A 20,314-nucleotide genomic window follows, 5' to 3' on the forward strand; every position below is an offset into this window, starting at 1 on the left:
TTGAGGCAGCGTGGACAAGTCAAATCCAGCCAGCTGCCTGTTCCCATCCCTGCCATTCCCCCGGAGTGTTCATGTTTCCTGATGAGGCATCAGGGTATTGTCAGTTGTGCTTCTCAATTGCAAGTGTATGAAGTTGCTTTATAAGATTAGTCACTGATTCCCCCTGCTTAAATCTTTGTAAAGGTTTTCACACCAATAGGAGGATAATATATCACAGACATTTTAAATTGTATTTTTGTGCATGTAAAAAGTATAAATCTTGCACCTTCACCATGTCTGAGTAGAGAGGCTATCTACCTGAGAGCAAAATTACTCTTTTCTTCTGTCACAGAAGAGCAAAGGAAATTCAGTATTATTTGAATAAGGCTTGATATTTGCTGTTGTGCTTGAATTAGCATTAATTTCAATTTACAGGAAAGCAGAGCAAGAATCTCTCAGCTTATGCTGTGGTCCTAGAGACATAGATTTTCTTGTGTATTCTTGACAGCTGAAATGTAGACCTCTGTTCCATCTTGTCTGTTTTTCAGTCTAGAAATTCAGACTTTCACAATAATAATTAGTCATCACTTGTGTGAATAATAGCTTATTCCCAGACAGGTGAGTTCACAGATAAGATATCCATGGTGTCATCTATCTGCAGACCTTGTAATGTTCTGTTCTTTATGCTATATCTCCTTTTTTTTTCCTCCTCAGAAATGAACATAAGACATCATAACTGTCTGAGAAGACAACACACTTCTTTTTTTTCTCTGCTGCAACTCCTGGGTGTCTGTGGTGTTGCCTGTGTCGTAGAGCATATGTAATTGCTTACGGAAATCTAAATTTTCCAGGAGTTGGGAATACTACTTTTTTGAACATCAAAGACTGAAGACTTGGTGCATAATAGACCCTCCAAATGATCTTTCTCTATCAGTAATTATTTGGACTCAACAACTATTTTCACCCAAGTCACAGAAAAAAACATGTGTGAGGATGTAGTTCAGCTTAGGGCATTGGGTAAGAAAGCCATTGATGTATTTGTAAGAACCAGGTAGCTGCAGAGGATGCTGGCTGGGTAGTAATTTTTAAAATGGTTGGATTTATTTTTTTATTTTTTTATTTTTTTATTTTTTTAAATTTAATTTTCATAGCAAAACCCACACAAACATGTAAGTGCAGTTTGGTAGAAATATGGTAAGTGGGGTGATCCATGTGGGAATTTGTTAGCTCTCAAATTAAATGTGTGCTTAAACAAAAGAATCCTGGTGTTGTAGCAGTGCAGCTTCTTTACCTGTATGCATTCATATATGTATATATATACTTGAGGTAAAGCACTGCTGGAGGAATCAGATGCAGGTAGATGTCATTCATGCTTGATTCTGTTATTCAGCCAGTTTTATCTCCATTATCAAATATTATTTCCTTTCCAGGCAGGACATGAGGTAGTGTGAACTGTACTCTGAATACCAGGAATTTTTCTGGTTGAGTACACAAGTCAGCAGCTATCTTTCTTCTCGTGAGTGTGAAAGGATGCTGCTTTCAAATGAAGAACACAAACCTTATTTCTGAATCCAGTGCATTTTTCACAAGTACCATACATGAGGTTATTTTTAACTGTGGAAAAACTGCTTTGATACACCATAGTGGTGTATCTGTTATGCTAATTTCTTTTTCCAAAATGTCTGATAGTCAAATATATTTAGGCTGATGAAGATTGTTTTACTCAGAGCCACCTTTCTCCCATGAAAGGAAGAAATCTCAAAACCCAAGTGAACCGTGCAATTTACTCACCTTAACAGCGTAAAAGGCCATTTATGGAAGGATTGGATGTGAATATATATGATTAAAGTCAGGCTTTGAAATCACATATGGTAAGGTCAGTCTTTCTACTTTTTAAGAGTGTGTTGACTTCTGTGTAATTTACAAATATATTGTAAACCTAGCACTTTTCTTTATGACTAAGATTGGTGGGTACTAATGATTCCCTTCTCCCCCTCAGTATTGTAGCACACTAACTTATTGTTTTTGTACCTATCTGAAGGACTTTTGAGTGCCACGTTTCAGAAAATAGAGAACGCTTAGACACTTGGCTTAATTTTTTGCTGATCCTGTTGTGCTGCCTTCGTGACACTGATTATTACATTACTGCAAGGGGAATGCCTTTCCATTCTCTGTTACTGGGACTGAAAGGATTCTGACAGAATCAGAGCCCTTTGGTACTAGAGAATTTGTCTGATGTAGTATAAGTTATCAGTTCATTACCATGGAGAGGCCTTAAGCTAAGCTTTTAAAAATCTACTCTTAAGTAAGTTGATCCATTAGTGAAACCTATCGGTAGAGTCACCGAATTTCTAGACTGTGGCAATTTATATCTTGGTGTTAAATATTTGAGCATTACTCTTCTCAAACACTGGGAACTGATTATGAATAATATTATAAAATAATTATAATGTACTGAACGAAAAAGCAGTTACTGTACTAAGTACTTATCACTGCTTCCTTCACTTGCTCACCAGAGCCCCAGTGTTTTATTTGTAGATAGCTTTAGAATGTCACAGATGGTGAGAAGCAGTACTTACTGACTTAGAATAATGCTTTCTAGTGGCTCCATGACATTCAAATCAAGTGCCTGCTACTATTTCTGCTCCCCTGACAAAAGCTTTCATTCCCTCTTCAGCTGTGCTGAGAGCTGTGAGTGAGTAAGGACAGACTTCAGTCATGACCTTTTCACAGTATGTGAGGAATGCGTGGCTCTCGAATGCAACAATGGAATAACTGCTGGACTAAAGCTGGAGGTGCCATTCTTAGTGCCTTTTGTCTGATAGACAGCACATCATCACTCCATCCTGCAGTAAGATGCCTTTTTGCTTCTGGTTATTTCAGGTCATTAGAAGGATTTAATTTGTTATGTGTGAATGAGGGTGTTACTGTTCAAAAACTGTCACTATTGCCTAGCTGCTTTGTAGTCCTGAAATTTCTTTTTTTTTTTTTTTTATTTTTCTTTTTTTTTTAAAGCTTGCCTTAGTCACAGGTCTTCTGCTCCTACTTAGCAATTAAAATGAAAGTTGCAAGTATGAGAAATGCATCAGGAGACGTGCCCTCTCCGAGGTGGAGCAGATCAACAGCAAAATAAGGGAGTTGCCCAAGAATCTTACACTGACAATTAAACAAAGAGAGGGATACAAGAGTCATGCTACGATTTATGTGGATTAAGCTTACTTTGTAGTGATAATTATATACTCTTCTGAATAAAATTTTAATATCAAATGTGAAACATCAGCTACCCTCATGTATAAAAAAGCATTTTGCAGTTGCCTAGAAAACATGACTTTCATGATCATTATATACAATTTGGACTGGCTTTACTAGTTTGCCTAACACGAAGCTTCAGATAAACAAGTTTATCTGGTTTTGGTGATGGAGACAGAAGAGCAAAGGAGGGAGTCAACACTAACCCTTGCTTGTCTTCCATTGTGTGTTCAGGCCAATACCAGAAGCTGATTTCTTTCTACCTTCCAGGAAAGCAAGCAAGCACTTTTTGAGCAAAATAAACACTGCTTGTCCTGGAGGTGCGAGCCAAGATTCTCAGTGTGTCACATTCTTCTGTCTTCCAGATATGGGAATATAATACTGATCTAAGGCTTTGGGAGGAGAAATGCTAACATCTCATCTGTTCATCTGTGTATGCTCAAATAAAAGGCCAAGATTTATACTTCTGGGAGTGTTTTCATATTGTGTTTTCTTACAAATTTGAGCTAGTTTCTGTTCCTTACTTAGGAGGTCTGAGCTCAAGCAGCAAGCTATCAGTTTGAAGAAGAAATGCAGTTTCAAAGAAATTTTCTTGGTATAGGATTTGCCCAGGAGCATGAAATTTTTGTTTTGCTGACATTTTATCTTGTGTGCCTATGGGGGAGAAAGAGGAGAACATGGAAGGAAAACATGTGAGTGGAAGAAGCTAATCTATTCCATAACAGGAGGAGGGGAGAAACACTTGGATGGTAATACTAATCTCTGCTGACCTCTCTAAAATGAAAGAGAAAAAATAGTGCTAAGGTAATATTGGGTAATAAGGTTGAATGAAAAACATCGTGAAAGTGTGGGTTTTTTTCACATAAATTTTGGTCCACCTGATTTCTGGCAGCTTTTAAAATATTTTTAAAAAAGGGGGGGAAGTGGTAGTTGGATCCTGTGGGGCTGTGTCCCCCCTCTTTGTATCTATAGGAGACATGAAAAAAGTGTATGTGACACAAGGGTTTGTTTCCTTATCCTTCAAGACAATAATTGAGAATAATGTGCAGTAATTAACTTGAGAGCAGGGACTCCAGAAGAAAAAAAAATTCTTTAAGCACAGTTGACTTGATTAGCTTGTGTATTTGACTTGATTGCATGCTTGACTATTTGCAAATAATGCCTTATTTTCTTGATAGTCTATGCAAATTGGACCTGCGGCTATAGGAAAACCACATTTTATGTGTGGATTTTGAAAATAAGGTTTCAAAGACTACTGAAGTGCCAAGCTTTCTAACTTGGCTCCAGGGTTCTGCACTTCAGCCCAGTTTCAGCAACAGTATTTATTATTGGGGATAAACTAATTGGTATACATAGTCAGATCTTGTTTGGGGGTGTAAGATGTGGGCCAATGTAAATAAATAGGATGGATGCCAGGGTTCTGAAATTACAGGGCCTGGTAATGGCTTATGGTGCTCAGGTTCTGAAATGGGAGAGAGCAGATTTTCCAAATTGTCCAGGTCTAGCCCCAGTTCAGTGTCTCTGAGACTTGTGCCTGTCGAGTGCTTTTAGAAAGCACTTCATGCTCAGTGAGTGCTGAATGAAAGTGTCAGTGTTTTTATTTTCAGGCAGCCAGTCATGGCATAAGAAAGGTGTATTTTAAGAAGTTCTCTTGCATAGAATTGCCTTGTTAAATGTACTTCTGATTCCAGGCATTTATATCTCCAGAAGAGGGGCCAAGAAGGGGCTATTGGCTCACCTGCTAAGAGAAAAGTCTCCTCAGATACTGTCCTCCTGCCACCTTTTGCCTAAGTGTTCCTGTGGAGCAAGGGGGAAATATTGCTCATATTCAGGACAGTTAAGGTCAGTTAACTGTTTTATATGGGACAAATAAGTTGGGTTCTTTCTCCATAGAAAGTATTTTGTACGTATATAGAGCCTTCTAGTTCTCTCTTCTTTGTTTTAAATTTTGTCAAAGCATAAAAATTAATATCAGAGTATTTTATGTGATTATTGAGAAATTCTAACAGTGTATTCTAGACGTTTTTCACTGTTTCTCACACATCTAAAAACACCTGCAGAGTTTACGCCTAGTGCAGCTGCCTTCCATGTTTCTTGGCACCATATTCCTATGAAATATCAAGTGTGAGGTAGTGCAGGCATTTCAGTTAGCAGATGTTAAAGCACAGTTTTTGACTAAAAGTTTTTGTTCTGAAGTTACATTGGGGAAAAATGTTGGTGCACAAGGTAAGGAAAAAAGCAAGGGATGTTACTAAAACAAAAACACCAAGTTGTCAGGCATTAGTTAAGTTGAAGCAATTTAGCCTTTTGACTTTTCGTCTGTTTTTAGGAACTTTTTGACAAAAATTACTGTATTACAGTCCTTAATAATCACAGTCACAGCAATAGCGCCTTAATATTTTCGCTGGTGACAGTTCAATAAAATTTGGAAAGAATAGGCCTTTAAAATTTTCTGAATTCTTCATTGCTGTTGTAGACCTTCAATTTAAAATTTAAAATTTAAAACATGTGAGGAAAAATGGTGGTGGTTGGGCGAAATGAGAATTCTGAGTGTTTAACTTCTGCTTACATAAGCAATTAAAAAGTGAGGTGGTGTGAAGACTTTGTAAGTGGTAGGTGTAAAAATACTTACAAACAGCCATTTTTGACAGAATTACTCGGTGTGAAGGGCTGCTCCTGTTGTGCTTTCTGTCTTACTTGGGACAGCAAGTGGAAGGCTGCCTTGTGGCATTGGCAATGTCTGGATCTTCCATAGGTGGTGTGCTTTTAACATGGGCTGCTGGGACTTTAAAATAAGGCTTTTTAAAGCCAGGAGGTCACTGAGCTTGTTTTCGGGCAAGAGACAGAGCCCCATCCCACTCATGGGGGAGTATGAGCTGTCTGTCTAGAGGGAGGAGCTGGCAGCTGGTCCTAATGAGGTAGACAGGCTCTTTTCAAAAAGTGTCTGAGATATGGGAGAGGCCTATGGCTTAGGCAATATTTTTCCCTGTGATTGTGCTGCCTGCATGGCTTAGGGCTGAATGGTGCGGAGAAATTGCACTCTGAGCTTGTTAATACAAATGATTTACACCTGAATTTACTCTTTTGTCCTGGAGCATAAAAGCTGCCTCCATACAATGCAACTCCCTTCCTGTGGAAATAGTATTCCTGTGTGGTCTGAGAGTAAATTCTGCCTCAGAACAAGAAATCTGTCAGGTTCATGTCTGTGCACCTCCAGTGCAAACTATTTTAATTTGTCCTGCCTTCCTACTCTGTGTTGTGCTCTCTGCTGTGCAAATCTCCCTGTTTGGATGTGCTGTGGCTGTGATCTGGTGTGAGTTTTGGGTGAGTGGGCAGTCCATGCCCTAGCAGTTCATGTGGAGTACGTACCACCTAACCATGAGACTTCCCTACCCCGATCCCATCGCCATGTGGCCTCGTACTAAGATGCCATCATACCTCTGTCCCGAGAAAAGGGAGTGAACTTGTCCTTGGAAGGTCCACCTTTCAGTGTTCTATACTCTGTCCATCCTTATTACAAGGAGTGAAAGGAACAGGGCACAGGATTCCAGATCTTGCTTTCCTTACATGAAGAGGAGACGGGGAGAAGTCTTGTTGCAGAGAAATGGCTTGACATGAGCTGACTAAGAGTCCATGGAGGACTTTACCAGTGCATCAGGATTTCTTTGCTGGTCAGCCTGGGACACTGAAAAACACAGGGAATCATGCCAGGAGCAGGATTTTGATATGGTATTCTACAAAAATTTTAAATGTTTTTCTCTTAGAAAAATTCCTCAATATTGTCCTTATGTTGCAATTTATCATAATGTTTGGGTGTTGCATAGAACCAAAAGCTTTTGTATGTATCGAGCATTTATGTTTCTGTATTCACAGAGGGCTACACACTATTTAGGGTTCCCAGAATCTGAGGAGACAGTGAATTTGGATGAACTGTGTACTACAAATATCTTCTTGTGAAAAAACTTTCGAGACAAAAAAAACTGGTGGGGGAGAAATATGTATTGAGCCAGGCACTTCCACTGTCAGCTCGAAATCGGTGCCTGGCTGATGAGAGGTGGGCTGTACAGGTGGAGAAACCTGGCCTTGCATTTTCCTGCTAAGAGCTTCATCCCAGCTTCCCTCAGTCAGTTCCTTGGTGCCAGACGACCATTTTGTGGGAGTTTCTTTAATCCTCATAACCAGCATGTTGGTCTGCTGAGACGGACAAGCACTGCAGTTTAAAGATAATTTTGAGGAAGAAAAGTTACAGAGAAAGTTACCAAAAAGTTACTGAAACAGATCTGCTTCAATGAGAATCCCACCCAAATCCCAGCTTGTGGCCTTTTGCATGTGTCTGTGCTTGTAATGACTGGTTTTGTGATGGATTTTGCTTGGGCTTTCAAAATCAGTTTGAAATAGTTTGGTTTTGTTGTGTTATGTGTTTGATTTTTATTTGTCAAGCTCCTGCTATTGGTAAAATGCAAGCAGATCTTGTTGCTTGCGTTGCTACAGCTGAAGTGGCTGGGTGTGTGCATTCATACAGCTTCTTATTGTGATCAAGAAACTGTTTACTGTAGGATTCTTTTACTGTGGATGTAATGTGTTTGGGAGTTTCAGCAGACACACTTATGGTCTCTGTTGTGTTATTAAATAGGGAATTGGCTTATAGCTGCCACAGAGCAGTCCACACTATTCAATCACAGCTGAAAGGATGCAGCATTTTGCAGAATGGGGAAAAGGGGAGTGGAGCAGAGGATTTGGGGTGGGGGAGAGGGGATTGTTGTTCTTATGCTTGGCATTCTCCTTTAGAATATTTATCACAGGAAGTTTTCATTTGCAGTTCATGTATTTTTAGTCCCTAGGAGAAGACGAGATCTTTTAATTTGAATTATCCAGATAACTTGATTCTAGATGTACCTACTGAAATTTGAGACAGTGGCATAAAATCACAGAATTTCCTGGATCAGAGAGACCAGACACTCGCTCTGTGCCTGGTGTATGTGAATCTCATGCTGACTGGAAGCACAATTTTCTCTGGTTTTTCCATGCATTTATTGCAAGTCTGCATTGGTCCCTACCTTTCCATTTTTCATGGTTTATTTATTTATCTCTTTGAGAATTCAGATTTCATCTTTCTTTTAAATGTTACCTGAGTCTGCTTTCCCTTCCATTGTCTTTTGATGATGACTTTTGAACACTTATTGTTGGAAATATATCTGGCTTATTAAATACACACAGTAATTGAATGCTACAAACTGGCAAGCTGTGAAATAAGGAAAAATAAGCTGTGGTTTTTTTTTTGTGAAAAGCAGCCAGCAATATGTCATTTTTCAGTAGTAGTATGGAATTCTAGGTGAAAAGGCTAGTATTTTAGCAAGTATTGTCAAACCCCATATTTTCAGTTAGAAACCGCAGGATATTCAGCCTTTTGTGTTGCCATTATATGTGTATAAGCCTGGCTATCTGTAATTAAAAACACATGGAAGGCATAGAGCTGCCTAGACATTTGGGAAACTAAATATAGCCTGTAAGCCTGTCCCTCTTTAAATTTGTTAGGTTAGTGCCCATATACCTGAGCCAGGGTAGTATGGTATGATGGGGAGGCTCTGGGTGGGTGATTTAAAGGAAGGGGGAGCTGCTTCCAGCAGTACCATTGGGTCATCTAAAACTGTTGATATCAGTTACTGGTTTCTAGACCATAAGCATTCCTTGTGGAACTGTATTTTCCATTTCCAGCAGCAGCTTTGGAGCTTTTGAGACGTAATAAATGTACCAGTGATGACTGACAACACACCTTAGGCTCTTACTACAGCTCACTGCCTCAAGATCTTCTCTGGGCTTTGGAGAGAAGCACAGAGAGAAGCCACTGCAGCTGCATACTAATGAGAAATATAAATTGTCATGAGTACTCAGTCTGAGAACTTTCCATAGAAAGATGGAGTAATTAAGCAGACACATGATTTATTTGCTCCTGAGCTTATTGAACAGATGAAGCTTTGTTTTGCCAGAATATTTAGGGATGCATTCTTCAGTTTTCAAATGGTTTTGGACAACAGAATATTATATTGTAGTGTGGTGAAAGTGGTTTAGCTCTTTCAAAAAATACTGCAGCATAACCTTGTTTATCTGGGGAAAGAAATCTTTCTTTGTTTCCTAGGGATGTAATGAGTAGAGTGCTGCTGAGAGCTCTATTTTGCTTTTTAACTGTAAGGAGAAGCTGTTCCATAGCTATCAGTTCTATAGCTATTTTGCTTCTGTACATATTTTCTGGTAGTGCTTCTCATAATATGCTCATGAGATGCTATCAGTAACCCTGTGAAAGGAGGAAGAGCTTCCTTTCCTAACAACAGCTTCACTGACTTAAACTTACCAAAATCATATTAATAACTGATTTATTTTAATAAACCCGTAACTACTGTTCGATCTGTCATCTTTATAAACAGAGCATGCTCTTGCCCATAGCATATGGATTAATGCCACCTTGTTGAATTTATGGATGTAGAGCCTACAATATTAATATGGATCATTATTTTTTTTTAACCTGAGCTTTTCTGGAGTTCAGTTCAAAATTCTTTATCGCCATAGGGAATGTTTTGTATTATTTATATTTGATGGGAGAATTTTTGTGACCGAGGGCTGAACATGGGTTATTACTACTTGAGTATGGCATGCACAGAGAAGAAAAGATGTTATTTAGTCTTACATCAGTCTGTTTATTTCCCAGGTAACATGCATGTGTCACTAGCAGAGGCTCTGGAGGTTCGGGGGGGACCATTGCAAGAAGAGGAAATATGGGCTATTTTGAATCAAAGTGCAGAGAGCCTTCAAGAACTATTCAGAAAAGGTAAGCATTTTTTAAGACTGATAAATACAGGACTGGAAACATTTTGGTTATATTAAGGTGCCATATAAATAAACTGCCTTGTCCTTCCTAGGCTCTAAACCCAAACAATTACTTGCTCCTAAGCTGTCTCTGGGTGAGTGCCTCTCTGCATCCTAGCCCAAAGGTTGCTTTCAACCATCACTTCATGTTCTTCCAGAATCTGTGACTCATCCCATTTCTTGTGGTGATAACTTCAATTACTTTAGACACATTGAAGTGAGATGGGAACATAAGAAAAAAGTGATAAATAATGGTCTGAGACCATTGGAACATATTGGTACTGAAGGAGACATAGAAATGGGCACAGTACTGTGCAGTCATGACCAGTGTGCTCTGAAGAGATTTCGTCTCAAAGGTGAAAAACAGAAAACTTCATCAGAGGGCTAGATATGATTCCCCAAAATGCAAGTGGCAACACCTACATAGCTACTGAGCGGATTGTGGTGTTGTCTTGTACTTCAAAGGAGTAGAAGTATTTCTTCTCCCTCCTCCCTCCTACCTCAGTAGGCTTCAAACTCAGCATCTGCAATACTGATAATATACATTTTAACACTAGGTCTGAATATGGAACTTTTCCCATTCCTTATGTTTTCCTTTCTTTCTTTTAAAATCTGCAAATCCTTAGGGCCCTTCCCTCCCTTTCTTGCTCTTTCTAATAGCAATAAATGCTTAAGCCACATATTGAACTTCAGCAACATCTTTAACTTGTTCTCGGATAAAGTGTATGTTCCCATGCTGCATCCTAGTATTTCAAAACCTTTGTAGGGGGTCATCCCCTTATATCACCATGCTATGTAAGCTTATTCAGTTTTATTATGAAAAATCAAATGCTCACACTTTGAAAATAGTCATTGTTTTGCCACATTACTATGCAAGGGACACATCTTTGTTATTTGGGGCAAAATATTTTGCATTTCTTGCAAGTATTTGATTCAGAATTTTATCAAGATTCAACATTTAGGTTATTTTGGGCTGGAGTTTTTTTAAGATTTGGCTTAGCCAATCCATTGAGTCAGACACTGGCTGTGTCTTACACACTGCCCAGGCTCTGAGAGTGGGCTCTGTTGGACACTTCACAGGCTCCAGAGAAGGCAGATGTGGGCAGAAACTGCTGTGTGGTGCCTGATTTCTGATCACACTTGACTTAGCTTTATAAATATGAATCTGTCAACTTCTCCAACATATTTTTTGCCAGGTGAATTATAGGTAGTTTTGACATCCCATTCAAATTTACCTTCTTCTCCTTACCAATGTTCTCACAGCCCATGAGTGCATTCCCTTTCAGGAATGCTGAGTTTATTGTTGCAGTTTGACCAACTGACCTGTCCTGCTGCTTCTCATATTGGAAGAAAAGGAAAGCTGGCATCTGCTTTCCTCTCTTTCACTCTTTGTTCTCTCTTGGAAACAGTCAGGAGAATTATTTCTTTTAAGAGGACATATTGTTAAGACCTTGACTTATGAGGGATCTTAAATGATTAGAGGTTTACTCTTGTAAACTTCACAGGAATTGACACATGGAGCTCCATCTTCTAATCCACCTACAAGATCACAGCTGTATGAGCACATAGTAGTGAAACCACTTAAAACTTTATCCTGGGTCTGTTTTTTCCAGAAGGGAGTCTCCACTGAAAATAAGAGCTTACCCTTTCTTATCCTGAGAGCAGTGCAGAAAAATTATCGTAATCTGTATGAGGACTGCATGCAAGCATTGACAATGAGAACACAGTGAGCCCTCATTCAGAAGAACAAATACTGAAAGATGAGAGCACAAAACAGAAATCTGCCCCAGGACTTCTGATATGTGTTTTTAAGGCAGGGGAATGTTTGCCAGCCAAGACTGGCTAAGGTGGCAGAAGCTTCTGATCTTACTTCCTATCCATGAAGACCAAAACACAAATTCAGATAAAATCAGTGCCAGAAGAATCTGTCTCTTCTTTGGAGATGAAGCTGTTTTATTGAGTTGTTTTTCTGCTAGTTCAGCGAACTATTTTCAGTTGCATGCTATTAATTAACCTGGGATATAGCCTTTGGTAAAATGCACTTCAAGAGACTCAAATGAAAGAGCTTTTCTGTGTAGCTGAGTTTGATAAAGGTAATCTAATTCCTCTCAGCAAGAGTTGGATAACCAGACAGTTTTTAATGAAGGTTTGTCTTCAGTAACGAAGCAATCTAGAAACCTTTTTTGTCATCTTGAATATCAGTTTCTATGCTGGCTTATGAAGGTGCTGTTAATGTTCAGGAAGAGAAAATGTGGAGGTTCCTGTAGGCTTGTCTCACTCAATTTTGTTCTTTATTTGTGGAGGACTTGTAGCAAATGGGGGATCTTAAAGAAATCTTGTTTTCCTTGGTCAAATTTCAGACCCATTTCTTCCATGTATATGGTGTGGAAGAGCTATTTTATGGGAGAGTTTCCAAAATTTTTCAGAACTGACTGATCACTTCTGGGCAGAGGGAGATAGGGCAAGCTTTTAGCTTCTGCAAGATCACAGCATGTTCAGCTTTGACCAGTTCTCAGAAATGCTATTCCTCCCTGTACAGAGTCCTGGAGTCCCTGAACATGCTGTTCTGTAACAAAATACAAGATTTGTTGAATGGTTTGTACATTGTTTGTTCAAAAAAATTAAATGAGGCATATTGTTCAACAGTCTGTGTTCCAGCTGTTTTGAAACAAGGGGGATAAAAAAGGCCATGGAAATAGCAAACTCTTAAATTGCCATCTGTTGTCAGCCTCCCCACACCAGCCCAGGACCCACAGATGCTTTAAGGAATTACCAGCCCAAGTAATCATTTTTGTGTGTGACCCTGGTAGAGTTTTGGTAGTTTGTTTCAAGTTGGGAATCTTGCTATCACTCTGTCAACTGAGAACCTGTTCTTCAATTAATTTCTTACTTAAGCTAGTTTCTGGAAATTAGAAAAAATGTCCAAAAAAGGCTTCTGTTACAGATTTGATGACTTCTTCATACAAAAAAGTTTTGCATATCTTTTAGTGAGTCTATCTTCTTATCCATCAAAGCACTGAGTAAGAATTTTCATCCACTGAACACAGGATGAAAATCCATTGTCTTCGTGGCTAATTGCATATCACATCATGCCTAATTCAGCAACAGATACAGAAATGTGCATATTTTTATCCCTCTTTGTATTTATGGGTCTAACAGATGTTGAACTCCTTAAAAAAAACTTCACAAATTTATTTCTGTCATTATAAAAAAATGAAAGCTTAAATTGAAATGCCCAGTTGCTTATCACCAATTTAGAAGATCAGCTCTGGTAGCTGTCTTGTCAGCACATTATAAGCTGTCAAATGAAGGAGAAAGACAATCTAGGACTCAGTTGCAGATCTGACATCAGTTGCATTGGTGATGTTGAGATTAATCTGGAGATTTGAAAAGGCTGATACCAGACCTGCCCTTCTCTTACATCTGTTTAATTATGTGCAATAACTATTTTGTTGTTGAAAGGGTGTATCAGCTGTTTCAGACATGCTGTATCTTGCACTCAGAACTCCATGAGGTCAAAGGAACAAGTCTTTGAAGTAATCTCAAATGTGAGTGTATAAGCATTAGGGGAGTGCTGTGCTCGCTGCTGCTGAGAATTATAAAACAGGCGTCCCTCTAATTTGCTAGGTTTAACTGGAAAAGATTTATCTAAACTTGAAAGTGGGAAAGCCTTCATATGTCACCCAGGCCACTCCTGTTCTAAAGTGTGCGTTGAGGATTCTGAAAACAATTGGACCTTAAGTTTGGAGACATGTATCTAAAGGAAGGGGGAAGGGAAGAGGGAAAGTGAGTCTGATGTTAAAAAGACAGGTTGAGCAAAGAAAGAGTCTTTGCAAGTTGAATGTCTTGCAAATTTGTATATGGGAAATGATTTATGTAAAGAAAAGTTGTATCATCTGAAAATGGATGTGAAGAAGGAAGGTTATGGTTTTCAGGGATCTGTAAATACTTTTGACTGTCAAACTACTCTAGCTGCTTTGCCTGAGTAAGCGTAATGAAAAGAAGGAAGGCAAAGTGTGAAATGTGTTGATGGGACTAGTGATGAGTCCAAAGTAGTCATAGACCTAGTTGGGATGGAGCAGGAAATGGATTGGTGTGGTTGACAGGAGGAAAAATGCAATAGGAAGGGGTAAAAAGCCAAATCCTCCTTTCCTAGATGGTCCTTGTTGGCAGGTGATAAATTATTTTCCTTTTGCCAGTAAATGTTGGGGAATGATTTTTCTTTTTTTCATTGTCTGGTGACATTTGATCTTTCAGTTGCTGAGAAGGAGAGAGATTGGACTTCTGTAATTTTATTGGAGTTTTAAATTTTTTTTTTAGTTTCTATTCCTCATCCCTTCCTCCACCTCCACCCACCCTACTCACACCAAAGAGGCTCAGTAACTACTTGCACTCTTTGCAGAGCTCTGCTGGATGTAGTCAGCACTACAGTGTAGTGTGGTGTTTGATTGTGGGGCAGCTCAGCAACAGAAAGGGATCTCAGAAACTAATTGTTCAAGCTGTTTCTTGCTCCAGTATCCTCAGGAAAGAGTACATTTCAGTTTTCCAAGGGGTTCAGTATCCCGTCAGAGCTCTCCTATCCCTTGGTGCCAAAGGCAGAGGGAGCAGAGACACTGCAGTGCTGCTTGCCCTGCGCACCAGGCATGCAGGGACACGCTGCACCAGCCCAAGAGGAGAGGATTTACAGCAGAAGTGGTGCCGTGTGCTGGAATAATCCTGGCCAGGCTGCAGGTGAGTCAGTGGTCTGCCTCCAGCCTGGCCTGAGCATACAAATTTTCACGTTCCTTTGCTCTAGGAGAAATCTTACTTGTCTCAGTGAGGGCTATGGAGAGAAGCAAAAAATGTGTGTTGAAAGCCTTGTGTATATCTTTGGGTTGTTCTGTGCTTTTTAGAGATGTGTGTGTATGTGTTCTGTGTGGCTTACGAGAAGTGGGGGGGTAAAGATCCTGAAGGACTGACTGGAATTGTGACTGTAGCTTGGGAATTCAAAATTACCTGCCAACAGTATTGTAAAATAGATCCATTTCAAAATTTGTCTTCACGTCTCTTAGAATGTGGTGGGCCTTTTTTATCTTAGGCTACTTCTGTGCTGTTAAAGCACATAAAGGATTTTTTTCCTCTCTCATTTGTTTGTCAGATGTTCTGTAGCTGAGGATTATTTCTGTTTTTATTGTGTTTAAAGCCAGTTCAGTCTCTCACTTTAAGTAAGACCATGCTATTTATCTCTGTCTTGGTACTGCTTGAAATGCTGAGCTCTCACAAGTGTTTTGTTACCAAGTTGCATAGTTCTGGAGTTAACTCAGAAGGCTGGCAGCTCTAGCACAGTTGAAAGCCTATTAGATAGAAAATTGACCGGAGCCATATCCTGAATTCCAGTGCTTTTATAAAAAAAGGGTTTGAAACTTTTTTTTTTGGTCATTTTCCTCAGTATTTTCAGGAGTGTATTACCCTTACTGCTCTTACAAATAATTCTGAAAGCCTAAATAGAAGATGATGCGAATATTATCACTGGAAAATAGTTTCTTTTCTTTTCCTGTGGTTGCTGTCTATTTGCTACATTGCATCTTTGCAATTATTTTTTATCCATGGTGCAAACATGTTAGAGATGTGTTTCTAAAAAGTATTTCCTTAGGTATATCTACCAGGTTGGAGCTTTGAGATTAGTTATTTTGGTTTGTGATGCATGCCTTGAGGAAGGAACTGGAGAATTAACTGTTTTATCCTCATCCTTCCTAACAATCGATTAGATTCCTTGGAGTTGTGGTATAGGCTCTATGATCTGCTATGTTAGTTATAGGCTACTGAAAGAGGAAGATGAGAAAATGTCAGTAAAACAGCAAAATCTGTCTTTTTTCTAAACTTACTCTTTATCACATTCCTTTTACATTGCTTGAAGTCATGAAGATTCTTGAGTGGGAGTGGATCAATAAATTCAGACTCTACATCTATAGGGGACAAATGCTCTAAAGTTTGTTGAAATTAATATTGGGAAGACTTCAGACTAATTGAGGGAGTTTAATTGTTCTTAAAACTAAATCAATTTTTTGTCTTAGTATATGTTAGTATAGTAGTATTGTCTTAGTTTAGAATATGAAGAGTTTTTATGTATTTCAAGTATTACACAAAATGTTAAAGTAAGATTAAAGCCTCTACATTTCTTGAAGTGCCTGAGTTGGGATTCATAAGGTAGAATTTTAAAATATTATAAGATGTTGCTTGTTTAGGGTTTTTATATCAGTGGTGAATACACACAGAAGTGGTGCAGAATTCAGTAGTTACCCACAGGATAATTTTTCAAAGTCAGAGGCCAACTAAGGTAGTCTTAATAAAAATAGTTTTGGAAGCTTTGCTACATAATGTTGTATTTTCTTGTGACATATAATAGAAATGGCCTGTTCATCCTTGTTTCTTTTTTCTAACATCTGAACTTGCTGTCACAACAGTGAACAGCGCTTGTTCTGGTTGTTTCAGAGGAAGTGGGGCTAGAAAATTGAAAGACGTACTTGGGAGATCTTTTTACACCTGATATCTGCAAGCAGTAATTTAATATCCTAGGAGATTAGAAATATTCTAGATTACAAGATAGTTCAGCAGTCTAGGAACCAGCACTGTAGGAATATCCTGAGCTGGAGAGTGGAAAATGTTAGTGGTGGTGCTAATGGAGGAAATTATTATTCTGCTGGTTTTGCTTACTATATCAAGGGAAAAAGGATATGCCACTCAAATGTGTTTCCTCAGGTCTTTGATATATTGATATATTGTGTAGCAGAAGACAGAGCTATTGCCTTTTTGCCTATGAAAAAATCAAACTTTTATTTTTTTCTTAGTAAAATCTCATGCCTCCTTCAGTGAAACTGAGTTGATTCATGTTTGAGGTGTTTTTTGTCTCCTTCTGTTAGCCACTCTAATTAGTATTTTCCTTCCCCACTAACTTTGTCTACTGTCTTCCAAACATTGTTGCTGCATTAGTGCTATGTTAGGACAGGAGCAAACTCCATTCCATTCCATTCCATATGAATTAGCCTTAATGATATGTGCACTGCAGAAAGGGAATGTTTCATATGTCAACTGTAACACAAATGAAATAACTTCAGGACAGGAGATTGTGAGTATTTTAGCAGGCTCTTCCTGAGCTTGCTGGTATGAATAATAGTAAAGAATACTCATAAAAGATAGGTGTTACTCCCCAGTGTGATTAAAATTGAGGTTGTTGTGGTTATGAAACACCACAAGTGGAAAAGGAAGCATGAATCTATTCCACTAATAGTATGTAGGCTGGTAATAAACTAACATCCAGAAAGGGCATCAGACAACATTGCTTCATTTTCAGGGTGGTTTTTGTTTTTTTCCCTTTTCAATTACAGCTGATCCTGCTGCTCTGGGATTCATCATTTCTCCATGGTCTCTCCTGTTGCTTCCATCTGGCAGTGTGTCATTTACTGATGAAAATGTGTCCCAACAAGACCTGCGAGCATTCACAGCACCAGAGGTTCTGCAGAACCACTCGCTGTCTTCCCTGTCAGATGTTGAAAAGGTACAGTGCCTCTTCCTTGGCAGACAGCTCTGGTGGTTTGCTGTTGATCCCTTCACAAAATAGCTTTAAACTGTCCTTTTTGTCTCCCTTTGGTTTGTGATTCATGTAATTTCTTTTGTGAGGGGGGGAAGGGATCCTCCTACTTTGTTTTTGCTGGTTGGAGTGGAATAGTGATTGTGGTTGTATGCAGTTGTGAGGAAGAGTCTCAACAAGCCCTGGCCACGTACGTACTTGGGCAAGGGCTGCACAGAATTCCCACTTCTCATTTTAACTCTTTCACAAGGGTAAATATTCAGACAAGTAAGATTTGTATATGTGATCTCCAGGTCACTGACAAGTACAGTCAAAATTATTACCTTCTCAGCTGTATTCTTGACAAAATTTGTTGTGAATGGTAACTTTCGCCAGAAAACCATTCCCTTGGCTTAGTCAAAGATATTTAGTGGTGGGAGTGAAAAGGAAGCTGAGCTATTTCTATCTCCTTGGCTTTCCTGGATCAATAATCCTTAGAGGAAAGCTAACCACAGCCAGTGTTGTAATCTGGGAACAATTATGACATTTGGCAGTGTTCTTCCAGGAAGAACAGCTCTTACTCCAGAGGAAAGTGGTATTGGCATTGATTGCTGTTGTGTGCACAAGGACTATTAAAACATGTGTTTCTATGTTGAATATTTTGTTTTAGCAGTTTTTTGTATACAGTCAGTTTTCTTCAGGGCTAAAGCACTGAATACCTACTGAAAATCCACAGTTACTCCCAAGCCCTTTAGACATCCTTCTTTCCCTGCATATTGTCAAAATTAATGGTATAAAAAATATATTTACAGTTTTGTCTATGGCAAAACTCTAAACAATTAGAAACCTAGGCTGAAAGTTTTAATAGAGAAGTAAAAATAACACTGACAAATGAAGACTCAGGTTCAGTTATCTAGGATGCAGCTGCCAAATCCTGTAGTAATACTATTGGAATTGTTTCTTTTCTTTCAAGAGGGACAACACTTCAGAAGACAATAACGTTACCTCTAGTGCCAACTCTGAAGTTAATGTACAAAACTGGCCTTTAAAAATGGCAGAAAAAATAGTTCTGAATTGACAAGCTTGTGACCTTTGTCAGAGCTGATTGCATTCTTTGTTCTGTGCCAGTATTCAATATGCTATTTTTTTTTCCCTTTGAAATAAATGGGAGGACTGTTACTATGAAAAGCCATGCTGAGACATTTCTTAATCTCTAGGAAGGAAACATTCAGAGGGGCCTCAGTGGCCCGTAAATGCCAACACAGAGCATTTCAATAGGCGATGACCAAATGCTGGCGCTCTGTACATGTACAGTGCTGATTAATCCTCGCTGATTAGGGCTGTGTGAATTTCTTTCCTGGTGGCAGCATAACCTTGCTTGCTTACATGAAAGAAGGAAGCTCCCTGAATCAGCTCTGTACAAAAACTGGTGTCCTTTTATGACTTTTATTAGTTGAAGTTAGTAGAGCTGATACATAGCTTATATGCACCCCTCTTTTTTTGCCTGCTTCCCTTTCCATTCCTATTAAACGCTATCAGGTCATTCATAGGTTCTTTGTAAGGAATATGTCGACTTTGTGTTTCTTAGGTCACAGAATCAGATTTTGCTTTGCTGACTGTGGTAACTTTTAACACATTTAAAACTTCTTCTGTCACAACTGGCTGTAGTTCACTGAATTCATTTACTGGAAATTGTTGGTTTTTTCCTTTTAGATTGTTCTACTAAAAGCTGCTGAAGGCAGAAAAGCACCTTGTTTTTTAAGGCCTTGTATCAGACAGTGACAGAGTTGCCTTTGTCTTTTCAGTTGTGACTGTGCTTGCTAATACAAATTAATGGTGTATTCAAGGAGAAATACCCCAAAAAAATTACAGTCAATAAAGGAAAACCCCTTTGATTCTAAGACATGCAGTCAATTTGAATCCAAGACACATCTGAGGTAACCAGGACAACAAGCTTATGGGAAATAGAGTAACCAAACCATTCAAAATTAGAATGGAGATTGATTTGGGAAATTAACGTCATGTTGATTTATATATTGTGGAAAATATTTTAAGTGTAATAATACAAAAATTAATTAGAATTTTTGCATAAATGCTCATCTTTTGAAAGCTGTTTTAAGATAGATTAGTAGAGTAGCAAGTTTTAGTTTAGAGATTCTAAAAATGAGATTGCACATCTCATTTTTGGAAACATCTTTGGGTATGTTGAAGCTCAGAATCGTAGAATGATGAAATACCCTGGATTGAAAGGGGTCCTCAAGGATCATCAAGTCCAGCTCCAGATTCCAAAGAGGACAACCCAGAAATGTATCTGACCATTATCCAAATTCTTGAATGCCAGCAGCCTTAGGACTATGACAATGTCTCTAATTAAAATTAACTAACTTTATAATAGGCTTTTTAATTGCTGTTCTTGCATTACTGGGGGAGTGAAAAAGTTGGGGCATTTCTGGTTTTGTTTGGTTTGGGCTTTTTCTTGATTGTTTTTGTGTCTTTTGTGTTTTATTGGCTTTTTCTAGAAAGTTTTTTTGTATTCATTATTGCTGTGAAAGCATATTCACCTTTTTCTGTGTAGCTGTGGTATATCTTGATATGTAACAAAGTCTTTGTAGTTTTTCAGTTGAAAGGGTAATGGATAATAAACCAGATAGAGAACAATTTTCTCAGTATTTGAAAATG

At 38.6% G+C, this 20,314-nt stretch overlaps 1 protein-coding gene across 29 annotated transcripts in view; it reads left to right on the forward strand.

Annotated features, from left to right (window-relative positions):
- Nucleotides 1–20,314, forward strand: part of PTPN13 (protein tyrosine phosphatase non-receptor type 13) — a 111,590-nt gene that overhangs the window by 15,349 nt on the left and 75,927 nt on the right. For 21 of the 29 annotated variants that reach the window (XM_086889261.1, XM_086889253.1, XM_086889267.1 and 18 more), the window contains exons 2-3: nucleotides 9,932–10,051; nucleotides 17,454–17,623. In XM_086889261.1, coding sequence (XP_086745387.1) covers nucleotides 9,937–10,051; nucleotides 17,454–17,623 — 285 coding nt within the window. In that variant the 5' untranslated portion in view covers nucleotides 9,932–9,936. Of the gene's footprint in view, nucleotides 1–1,728; nucleotides 1,856–2,656; nucleotides 2,831–2,994; nucleotides 4,033–4,919; nucleotides 5,071–9,931; nucleotides 10,052–17,453; nucleotides 17,624–20,314 lie in introns of all 29 variants that reach the window. The other 8 variants (XM_086889262.1, XM_086889266.1, XM_086889274.1 and 5 more) reach the window with 3 other exon arrangements.

Source organism: Cyanistes caeruleus, chromosome 5 (assembly GCF_971803275.1).
Source record: "Cyanistes caeruleus chromosome 5, bCyaCae1.hap1.1, whole genome shotgun sequence".
Taxonomy (NCBI): domain Eukaryota; kingdom Metazoa; phylum Chordata; class Aves; order Passeriformes; family Paridae; genus Cyanistes; species Cyanistes caeruleus.